The sequence below is a fragment of the Gymnoscopelus microlampas genome (assembly GCF_963454915.1).
Source record: "Gymnoscopelus microlampas genome assembly, chromosome: 7".
In the NCBI taxonomy this organism is placed as follows: Eukaryota; Metazoa; Chordata; class Actinopteri; order Myctophiformes; family Myctophidae; genus Gymnoscopelus; species Gymnoscopelus microlampas.
Window position 1 is genome coordinate 10,510,912 of NC_139944.1, and position 12,500 is coordinate 10,523,411.

Genomic DNA, 12,500 nt, shown 5'->3' on the forward strand with positions numbered 1-12,500 from the left:
CAGTGCAATGTCACTAACACTGTCTACATACAGTACAATGACACTAACACTGTCTACATATACAGTACAATGACACTAACACTGTCTACATACAGTACAATGTCACTAACACTGTCTACATACAGTACAATGTCATTAACACTGTATACATACAGTACAATGTCACTAACACTGTCTACATATACAGTACAATGTCATTAACACTGTATACATACAGTACAATGTCACTAACACTGTCTACATATACAGTACAATGTCACTAACACTGTCTACATACAGTACAATGTCATTAACACTGTCTACATACAGTACAATGTCACTAACACTGTCTACATACAGTACAATGTCATTAACACTGTCTACATACAGTACAATGTCATTAACACTGTCTACATACAGTACAATGTCACTAACACTGTCTACATACAGTACAATGTCACTAACACTGTCTACATACAGTACAATGTCACTAACACTGACCACATACAGTACAATGTCACTAACACTGTCTACATACAGTACAATGTCACTAACACTGTCTACATACAGTACAATGTCACTAACACTGTCTACATATACAGTACAATGTCACTAACACTGTCTACATATACAGTACAATGTCACTAACACTGTCTACATACAGTACAATGTCACTAACACTGTCTACATACAGTACAATGTCACTAACACTGTCTACATACAGTACAATGTCATTAACATTGTCTACATACAGTACAATGTCACTAACACTGTCTACATATACAGTACAATGTCACTAACACTGTCTACATACAGTACAATGTCACTAACACTGTCTACATATACAGTACAATGTCACTAACACTGTCTACATACAGTACAATGTCACTAACACTGTCTACATACAGTACAATGTCACTAACACTGTCTACATATACAGTACAATGTCACTAACACTGTCTACATACAGTACAATGTCACTAACACTGTCTACATACAGTACAATGTCACTAACACTGTCTACATATACAGTACAATGTCACTAACACTGTCTACATACAGTACGATGTCACTAACACTGTCTACATACAGTACAATGTCACTAACACTGTCTACATACAGTACAATGTCACTAACACTGTCTACATATACAGTACAATGTCACTAACACTGTCTACATACAGTACAATGTCACTAACACTGTCTACATACAGTACAATGTCACTAACACTGTCTACATATACAGTACAATGTCACTAACACTGTCCACATACAGTACAATGTCACTAACACTGTCTACATACAGTACAATGTCACTAACACTGTCTACATACAGTACGATGTCACTAACACTGTCTACATACAGTACAATGTCACTAACACTGTCTACATATACAGTACAATGTCACTAACACTGTCTACATACAGTACAATGTCACTAACACTGTCTACATATACAGTACAATGTCACTAACACTGTCTACATACAGTACAATGTCACTAACACTGTCCACATACAGTACAATGTCACTAACACTGTCTACATATACAGTACAATGTCACTAACACTGTCTACATATAGTACAATGTCACTAACACTGTCTACATACAGTACAATGTCATTAACATTGTCTACATACAGTACAATGTCTCTAACGCTGTCTACTGTGGAGTCTCACTAGGGCGCCGCCCGACAGGTAAGCACCTCACCAGGGAGAAGCAGTGGGAGAGAGGCAGAGAGAGGCCAGACAGACAGCAGCGCAGCCTGGGACACGTCATAGAGGGGCGGTACCTACCTGTCCTCATCATGAATCAGCCCCAACTCCGCACACCTGCGCTGGCCAGTTAGGTGTGGCCCACAAACATTTAAAAGCGCAGCCACTCTGCCTCATTCTCCACTGGCTCTCCTGGTGACTGGACAGGTGCTTTCGGGCGGTGAGTGAGATCCCACATTAAATTCCCTACACCGTTAAATGACTTTGTGTGTGAATTTGAGAACTAAAAGAATGTCTCTTTTATTTTCATAGGCAACCTGATGGATCGAGCTTTAAACACCAAATGTGAATGTGAATGGAAAATGTCCCCAGACCTGGGAGGAATTTATGTTGATTTCCCTATTATGATTTAAGTTTGCCAAATAACGTAATAACAAGAGCTCTCTGAGCTAAGAGGTTGAATAAAAACCCTTCATTGGGCTTGTACCCTGCCTATCTGTGTCTTGGCCTTGATCAGTGTCCCACATATGGTGGAGAATACGGGTACACTGATCTACGTCAAGAAGCCACAGCATGGAGCACTCTACCGCTTTAACTGCGCTTCTGAAAAGCCAAACTGACTTACAGGCAGCGGTACAAAAATTAATCGACCGCATCTCCAGAGATGTTTCTACGACTCGCGCACCGCGGGAGGTGCTCACTAAATTGTCACCAGACGACGACATAGAAGCTTATCTTGAGGTATTCGAGCGGACCGCAGCCAGGGAGAGATGGCCGGCAGCAGAGTGGGCCTCGCTCCTGGCGCCTTTCCTGACGGGCGAATCACAGCGGGTTTGTCGCGACCTGACCATGGCAGATGCCAGAGACTATCGTAAGCTAAAAGAAGCGATATTGGCCAGCCAGGGCTACAGCCTGCCCGCCCGGGCGCAGCGGTTCCACCACTGGGCCTACCAGCCGGCCCAGCCACCTCGGCCCCAAATAGCGAGCCTGTTACGCACCACGCACAGCTGGCTGACGAGTGGAGGAGAGCCACCCATAATCGACCGAATCGTCATTGACAGATGCATCCGATCCTTGCCGCCCGACGCACGCCGCTACGCCTCGCAGGTGAGCCCAACCTCACTGGAGGCCCTCGTAGCTCTGTTGGAAAATCACCAAGTCAGCGTTGAGATGATGAGGTCCACGCGCGCTGACGCACCCAAGACGGCGCCAGACGAAAAACCCAGCCGTGACCGCCGGAGGGCCCAGCCGCCACCGCCGTCCACCAACCGCACCGACGCGGCCGTCGCCGAGGGCCCCGGCCGGGGCGCCCAGCAGAGGCGCTGCTATGTATGTGGCCAAGCCGACCACATTTCCTGGTCCTGCCCCGACCGAGACCGCGACGTGTCCATGGGAACCGCCGCCAGCTCCGACCCGGCTCGCCCCTGCCTGCACACCGGTACTGGACCTCGACGCCACGCCCGACTGCCGGTGAAGATAGACGGCGCTGACGCCCACGCGCTCCTCGACTCGGGCAGCGCCGTCACCCTGGTCCGCGCCGACCTGGCAGGCCGCCTCTCCACCGCCACCGTGCCCGTGTCGTGCGTACACGGCGACGTCCGCCACTACCCGGTGACGCAGCTGCGGGTCCAGACACCACGGGGAGACGCCGTGGTGCCAGCGGGGGTGGTGCCGAACCTCCCCGTGCCGCTGTTGATCGGCGTGGACTGCGTCCTATTCGAGCGGTACTGGAAGCCCGGCCTGCAAAAGAAGCCGCCCCACCGACGACGCCGCCGCGCAGAGCGCAGCGGACCCCCAGCTCCACTACACGCCTGCCCGGCGTTTCGGCCCACCTCCCCCGGCTCCGAGAGCGGCGCCTCGCCAGAAGAGGCTCCAGGCGCCCCAGCAGCGGACGACGAGGAGGCGAGCGCAGGAGAAGAGGAGGTCCATTCTCCGCCAGGCCGCGCCGTCTCGACTGCGGCGAGCGACCCCGACCCGTTCGCCGAGTTCCCCAGGCCCGAGTCGCCCGAAACCCCGAGGGGGGGGGAGTACGCCACCGCCCAGTGGTGCGATCCCACGCTGGAGATGGCGCGTCAGAGTGTCGCCGCCATTGATGGGAAGAAATGTGACGGGGTGAGTACACTAAAGCCCCCGTACTTTCTTGTTAAAAATGGACTATTGTATAGAGGAGTGATAGACGAGGGGGGGGAAACGTTAGAACAACTGCTTGTGCCTAAATCATATGTGTCACGAGTCCTGTACCTAGCACACACGCACCAGTTGGGTGCTCACCTGGGGGTGAAAAAGACACACGAGCGCATTCTAGCCCGCTTCTACTGGCCCGGTGTTAAGCGGGCCGTGGAAGATTTTTGCAAGGGCTGCCCGGAGTGTCAGAAGTCCGCCCCCAGACCCACGTTCCACAACCCACTGGTCCCGCTACCCATCATCAGCACGCCATTCTCACGTCTCGCCATGGACATCGTGGGCCCGCTGCCAAAGTCCGGCCGCGGACACCGCTACATTCTGGTAATTCTTGATTATGCCACTCGATATCCAGAGGCCATTCCCCTACGGACCGCCTCGGCCAAAGCCGTGGCCCACGAACTTATGATGATGTTTAGCCGGGTGGGGATAGCCGAGGAGGTCCTTACTGATCAAGGCACGTGTTTTATGTCGAGGGTTATGACGCTGCTGTACAAATGGTTAAAAGTGAAACGTATACGCACCTCTGTATATCACCCTCAGACTGACGGTCTCGTGGAGAGATTTAATCAGACACTAAAGAAAATGTTGAAAAAACTAACCACTGTTGATGGGAAAGACTGGGACCAGTTGATCCCTTTTGTACTGTTTGCCATCAGGGAAGTGCCGCAGGCGTCCACGGGGTTCTCCCCCTTCGAACTGGTGTACGGCAGGAGACCCCGTGGATTGCTCGACATCGCCAAGGAGACCTGGGAGAGTCAACCCTCCCCCCACCGCAGCGTCGTGGACCACATTGAGCGCCTCCAGGCCAGGGCCAAGGCGATCTGGCCCCTGGTGCGTGAGCATATGGAGCAGGCGCAGCGGGACCAGGCGCGCACGTACAACCGGGGCGCCACTCTCCGTGAGCTCCAGGTGGGGGAGAAGGTGTTGGTCCTCGTTCCCAGCAGCGAGTGCAAATTCCTCGCCAAATGGCAAGGGCCGTATGAGGTGGTCGAGAAGATGGGGCCCGTCGACTATAAGGTGGCACAGCCCGGCCGGAGGAAGGGCCACCAGATATACCACATCAACATATTGAAGAAATGGAACGCCACGCCGCCGCTGTCCCTACCCGCCCTACTCGCCACGTCCGCCCCGCCGAGCCTGCCCCCGGTTCCCCTCGGAGAGGACCTCTCCCCCGCGCAGAGCCAGGACGTCAAGGAGCTGCTGGGACGGAGCCGAGACGTATTCTCCGACCTGCCTGGACGGACGAACGCCATACGGCATGACATACGCACCACGCCAGGGAAAGTGGTGCGCCAACGGCCCTACCGGATTCCAGAAGCTAGACGGGTGGCGATTAAAGAAGAGGTGGCCAAGATGTTGGAGCTCGGCGTCATCGAGGAGTCGTACAGCCCCTGGTCCAGCCCCATTGTTATCGTCCCCAAGCCAGACGGCTCCCTGCGGTTCTGCAACGATTTCAGGAAGCTGAATGACGTTTCCACGTTCGACGCCTATCCGATGCCGCGCGTCGATGAGCTCATCGAGCGCCTCGGCCCGGCCCGGTTCGTCAGCACCCTCGACCTGACCAAGGGGTACTGGCAGGTACCACTGACGGACCGGGCCAAAGCAAAGACGGCCTTCTCCACACCCGAGGGCCTCTACCAGTACACGGTGCTGCCGTTCGGCGTACACGGGGCCCCCGCCACGTTCCAGCGGCTCATGGACCGAATCCTGCGGCCGCACCGCGCCTACGCCGCAGCCTACCTGGACGACATCGTCGTACACAGCTGCGACTGGGGCCGACACCTACAGCACCTAGACGCAGTAATCGAGGCCCTCAGACGCGCCGGGCTGACCGCCAACGCCAAGAAGTGCCGTCTCGGGCTGACCGAGACCGACTACCTCGGCTACACGATTGGCCGGGGCTGTGTGAAGCCACAGACGCGCAAGGTGGAGCGCGTCCGGGACTGGCCCCGTCCCACTACGAAAAAACAAGTAAAGTCGTTTCTCGGACTAATATCATATTATCAGAAGTTTATTAACAATTACTCTACTGTTGCAGCCCCGCTGTATGAGTTAACCAGGCAGAAACTACCGCACCACGTAACCTGGACGGACGAAACGGAGACGGCGTTTCAGCGGCTGAAGAGCGCACTCTGTGAGGAGCCGGTGTTAAAGGCCCCCGACTTCAGCCAGCCGTTCCTCCTGCACACGGACGCGTCCGGCACCGGGCTTGGAGCGGTCCTCGCCCAGGTCATCGATGGCGAGGAACACCCAGTGACGTATGTGAGCAGGAAGCTGTTAGACCACGAGAAAAACTATGCAACAGTTGAAAAAGAGTGTTTGGCGGTGAAGTGGGCCATACACCACCTCCGCTACTATCTATGGGGACGCACTTTCACTCTCATTACAGATCACGCACCATTGAAGTGGATGGCGACAAACAAGGACAGGAACGCGAGGGTGACGCGCTGGTTCTTGGAACTCCAGGACTACAACTTTAGGGTGGAGCACCGGCCTGGAAAGGACATCCCGCACGCAGACGCCCTGTCCAGGATGTATGAGGAGGAAGGAAATGAAGCCCCCGGCACAGGCGGTGGGCTTAGGGGGGGGATATGTGGAGTCTCACTAGGGCGCCGCCCGACAGGTAAGCACCTCACCAGGGAGAAGCAGTGGGAGAGAGGCAGAGAGAGGCCAGACAGACAGCAGCGCAGCCTGGGACACGTCATAGAGGGGCGGTACCTACCTGTCCTCATCATGAATCAGCCCCAACTCCGCACACCTGCGCTGGCCAGTTAGGTGTGGCCCACAAACATTTAAAAGCGCAGCCACTCTGCCTCATTCTCCACTGGCTCTCCTGGTGACTGGACAGGTGCTTTCGGGCGGTGAGTGAGATCCCACATTAAATTCCCTACACCGTTAAATGACTTTGTGTGTGAATTTGAGAACTAAAAGAATGTCTCTTTTATTTTCATAGGCAACCTGATGGATCGAGCTTTAAACACCAAATGTGAATGTGAATGGAAAATGTCCCCAGACCTGGGAGGAATTTATGTTGATTTCCCTATTATGATTTAAGTTTGCCAAATAACGTAATAACAAGAGCTCTCTGAGCTAAGAGGTTGAATAAAAACCCTTCATTGGGCTTGTACCCTGCCTATCTGTGTCTTGGCCTTGATCAGTGTCCCACACTACATACAGTACAATGTCACTAACACTGTCTACATACAGTACAATGTCACTAACACTGTCTACATACAGTACAATGTCACTAACACTGTCTACATACAGTACAATGTCTCTAACGCTGTCTACATACAGTACAATGTCACTAACACTGTCTACATACAGTACAATGTCACTAACACTGTCCACATACAGTACAATGTCTCTAACACTGTCTACATACAGTACAATGTCACTAACACTGTCTACATACAGTACAATGTCACTAACACTGTCTACATACAGTACAATGTCACTAACACTGTCTACATACAGTACAATGTCACTAACACTGTCTACATACAGTACAATGTCACTAACACTGTCTACATACAGTACAATGTCACTAACACTGTCTACATATACAGTACAATGTCTCTAACACTGTCCACATACAGTACAGTGTCTCTAACACTGTCCACATACAGTACAGTGTCTCTAACACTGTCTACATACAGTACAATGTCACTAACACTGTCTACATATACAGTACAATGTCTCTAACACTGTCTACATATACAGTACAATGTCTCTAACACTGTCTACATATACAGTACAATGTCTCTAACACTGTCTACATATACAGTACAATGTCTCTAACACTGTCTACATACAGTACAATGTCACTAACACTGTCCACATACAGTACAATGTCACTCACTAACACTGTCTACATACAGTACAATGTCACTAACACTGTCTACATACAGTACAATGTCACTAACACTGTCTACATATACAGTACAATGTCACCAACACAAGAAAGTACCCCAGTACTTTAACTCAAGTACAATTTGACAGGGCGCCGGCTTTCACTTATAGTTGAGTAACATTTGACCAGGTGCTTGGGATGAGTACTTATCCACCACCACACCACAGAGAGTATTCTCTCATCGCTGGTTTATAGTTTGAGTGTCGACAGGTTCTTAGTTTGTAGGTCGTTAGTTTGAGTTACGATTGTGAGTGTTTTCTCTGTGTCATGTTCGATTGTTGTTTGTTCAGTGAAGATGTTTTTCATCAAATTAAGCAGCTCAAAAATCAAACGCAGCTCAAATTAAAGTGTTTATTAACACCAAACAAGAGGAGTAGACCGTAATCAAAGTCCAGGTACAGGCAAGGTCAATACACAGGTAGGCAGACAGAATAAGGAGGGAGTAAGGGTAAAACTAAACTGGGAAAGCTAGGTGAACTAACTACAAGGCAACAACGAGGCAAGACATAACATAAACTCACACGACCATATACAACTAACCAACAGTGAGCTGAAGCCAACACATGACTTAAATAGACACAGGACTAACTGGACACAGTCTAAAAAAAAATCTAAAATGACACAGATGCGTTCCCGTTCTAATGTACCAGTAAGTGTTTTCAGTTGAACCAGGCTCACTCTAATGTACCAGTATGTTTTTTTTATTTGAACCACACTCACTCTAATGTACCAGTAAGTGTTTTCATTTGAACCAGACTCACTCTAATTTGAAAGTGTTTTCATGTGGAACACAGTAATACAGAGTGTGACCTATATTTGATGTCCTCTGAGTTGCTGATATAGAGCAAAGTTCACAACCCGGCCTCTCTCTCTCTCTCTCCCTCTCTCACCTTCCCCTCTCTCTCCTTCATTTCTCTCTACTCTGTTACTCTACCCCCCCCCCCCATATCTCCACGCCTGTGGTTTTCCAGTAGGCGTGTGGTCAGGACAGCATGGCAGATGGCAGGCAGAATGTAACACACACGCACACATACACTTACTGTACACACACATACACACACACACGTGACTTACAATACAAATCATTTGTTAAATTACACACACACACACACACACACACACACACACACACACACACACACACACACACACACACACACACACACACACACACACACACACACACACACACACACACACACACACACACACACACACACACACACACTGTCTCCCTCTCAAATAAAGATATGGGTCAATTTGTTGATGTGCTGTCCTGAGTTTGGGATATGCGTTGTACACTTCCCGTTTCCACTGCTGTCTTCAAACTCAGCGCAGGCACGCACGCACGCACACATGCACACACCAGACATAACAGTGAGAAGACAGAGGGCAGATGGGACGTGGGGAGTTGTGACCCAGATTCTAACCGGTGACTATTACAGTAAACAGTACGGCTGATGGGCGATATGACTTCAAATCAATCTCACCATTATTTCACACTTTTGCCTCGATTATGAGGCAAAACAAATTCCATCAATTTGACAGCTGACTTGTAAGTATATGATACAGGCTTAAGTGGTTAATCAGATCAGACTATAAAACATTTATTAGACGTTTTCGTGTCGATTCATTGATATAATAACACATTTTACCAAATTACTAAAAACACCCCTGCTCTCATGATTAACCTACATGAGCATGTTGTACTGTTCCAGTATTGTGTGGCCCCCGGCCATATATCTAAATGAAGTTTCACCTGTTTCAATTGAAATGGGCTACACCCTCAGGGGGCCATCAGTCAGCCCCTCCCCCCCTCGTCTTTGCCCATGTATTTAATAACAGAAGTGCAGGAGTAGCTTATCCTAATAAAACTGCTGGTTTATTTGTGCCAGGAACAGTCTATCATGTGGCGTAAACAGGACGTAAGTCAGATGTTTTAGTCGTGTGCTCATTTAATGAATGAATCATCGGATTCGTTTTTTGAAAGAAAGTGGCTCATGTAACCGCAGAAACATGCACCGTGCCAACATGGATAGCTGGCGCGAGCTGGAAACGTGCGTGAGAACGCACAATGCCATTGACGACTGCACAATGCAAATTTTCAAAGAAAATGCTGTAGTAGGTCTGGCATCTTGTAGAATGACACCGTGGTCATAATTCCACCCTACATTAACCAAACAACGAGAACTTTCCTGGTCTGGTGGCATGCTGAGTTCGACCCAGTGAACGAACAGGTCAGACAAACATGAGACCATGGGCAAAACATTATTGTCTCCGCCAGGCCGAAAGGCATGGCGAGAGTATGTTTTACCCCCTGTCCGTCCGTCCGTCTGTCTGCGAGCAGCTAATCTCCGGCACCGTTGGCCCGGTCGCTCCGAAACTGTGCACACAATTTTCAATTCATCCAGGGAGTGTGCACACACACTCCCTGGATGCTAATTCAGAACGGGCCTATTTTTCACATGGGCCTGTTATAGCGCCACCAGGAGGCCGATTTGTGCAAAACCCATTTACTCCTACAGATTTTATCCGAACGTCATGCAAATAGGTACATAGTATCTCTATAGTCATGTGATCATCACGGATTTGTCCGATTTTCCATATTCCATCCTCATTGGCTAAGGTTGGCTTCCAAAGTTCGCAGGATTGGTCCGTTTTCAACAAAATGCCTCAAATCATGAACGCAGCTTGCGATTTCCGTGAAATTTCACACGCCCATTCCCACTATGCCGAGGAAGAAATGGCACCCTTTTCACATTGGCCTGTTATAGCGCCACCAGGAGGCCACAATAACGTACCTGACCTGGCGGAGACCTGTGCTCCGAGGAGAACTTTTTCTAGTTACTTCAATTTAATGTGAGTGAATTGTTTAAGCTGTTTTCTGTCTGTATCTGTCCATGGTGAGTGCACATGATTTTTTGTAAGAAAAAGCATCACTATGACATCGAACAACCAACTTCAGCCCTCAAATGCATTTATTTGTGGGGGGGGGGCCCACATTAGCTCGTGTTCCGACCGTCCAACCGTTGTTGTGCTTGAACGTTATTAGCAATAGCTTAGCTGAAACAATGTAATCGTGGACTTTTCATGGTTGTGGTAACGATTCAACATTGGGTCGTAAATGACGGGGTTGTCAGACACAGCCAGGAGGAGGATTAAATGACCCGCACCCAGTACGCTCCGTCCAAAAAACACTGGACACAGGGGGCTCTGAAGTGTGATGCTCAGTGCTGGGAAGAGGAGAGCTTCAGCGCGTCATTTACAGACAGGCGCTGGCAGCTCAGACAGACACACGGCCACTAAACAACAAGGTTAATAGTGACATACAGTGCCGAGAGAACAATGAAAGATACTAGGATACCAGGTGAGGACACAGGACTGAGTACAGGAACAGTAGTGAGTATTGTTACAGTAGCGTGTTGTACTTTTCCACTACAATGGAACAGTACAACATGCTACTGTAACAGTAGTACACACAAAGTATGCCTACAACATGCTACTGTAACAGTAGTACACACAAAGTATGCCTACAACATGCTACTGTAACAGTAGTACACACAATACTGGAACAGTACAACATGCTACTGTAACATTAGTACACACAGTACTGGGACAGTGTGGCCTCCTGCAGACTAAAGTCAAATGGTCGGGGTCCCGTGGTTTAACAACAGCCTGTGGGCACGCCACACACACACACACACACACACACACACACACACACACACACACACACACACACACCCGCTGGCATATACAGTACACACACATACTGTTCAGAAGCAGACATGCACACACAGCTATGCACATGCCCCCCCCCCCCCCCCACACACCACATCAGAGAAAGTGACCACACACTGAGTCACTCCTCCCTGACCCGTTTTTTCTCTCTCTCTCTCTCTCTCTCTCTCTTTCTCGTTTCTAAAACAGTAACACTCCCTCTCTCCATCTCTCCCCCTCTCTCTCTCTCTCTACCTCTTCCGCTCGCTCTCTCGTCCTGTCTCTGACTCCCATTTAGTGAGCAATCAACTATCATTGCGTACGCGTGTACGTACGCACGCTCACGCGCGCACGCACGCACGCACACACACACACACACACAGATCATGAGACACACTTCCTGTGTGAGATGGAATAATAGGAAGGAAATGCTGGAGGGTTGAGGGTTCAAAACCCAGGGGGTTAAAGAGACAGATGTGAGTTAAAAATACATGTACAGTATACATATATATACATAAATATACATATATATACACATTTATATACACGCACACACACACATATATATACAAATATATATATATATATATATCAGAGGGGACCAGATTGACGTGGTGATGGAGAACAGATCCCTAACTATCCTGGGACCAAGGTGGCGATGATTTATAGTATATATGGCTCTTATTACGCTGATAAGGAAATTCTCACTTTGTTTTATGAATCCTTTATAGAGAATATCCTTTGGGTATTGTACTAGGACGATGCCTGTTAAGGCCAGACCGCACCAATGCAACTAATCACAACTCCTTACAACAAAACAGTTTTAAGGTCCTTGTGACTGCCATTGGGGATAATGGTTGCAAGTAGTTGCATGTTGCAAGGAGTTGCATTGGTGTGGACTGGCCTTTAGGAAGCCATGCCCCCGGTTATGCAATAGGCCTATAACACTGAATACCACCACCTTGTAATTTGTCTATTCAAAACATGTT

At 49.2% G+C, this 12,500-nt stretch overlaps 2 protein-coding genes across 3 annotated transcripts in view; both read left to right on the top strand.

Moving 5' to 3' along the window:
• mtss1 (MTSS I-BAR domain containing 1) overlaps positions 1-12,500 on the top strand; it is a 656,873-nt gene that overhangs the window by 322,038 nt on the left and 322,335 nt on the right. The gene's annotated exons all lie outside the window — the stretch shown is intronic.
• On the top strand, positions 1,654-7,032 carry LOC311048838 (uncharacterized protein). Of its 2 annotated transcripts, none has more exons than XR_014601121.1 (2): positions 1,654-6,739; positions 6,832-7,032. XR_014601121.1 is itself a non-coding variant. In XM_084062150.1 (2 exons), exon 2 carries the CDS (start codon positions 2,268-2,270, stop codon positions 6,651-6,653), a length of 4,386 nt encoding a protein of 1,461 aa, XP_083918276.1. In that variant the 5' UTR covers positions 1,654-1,914; positions 2,007-2,267; the 3' UTR covers positions 6,654-7,032. The 2 variants fall into 2 exon arrangements, 1 of the variants encoding a protein (XP_083918276.1); XM_084062150.1 differs by having other exon boundaries at positions 1,654-1,914; positions 2,007-7,032.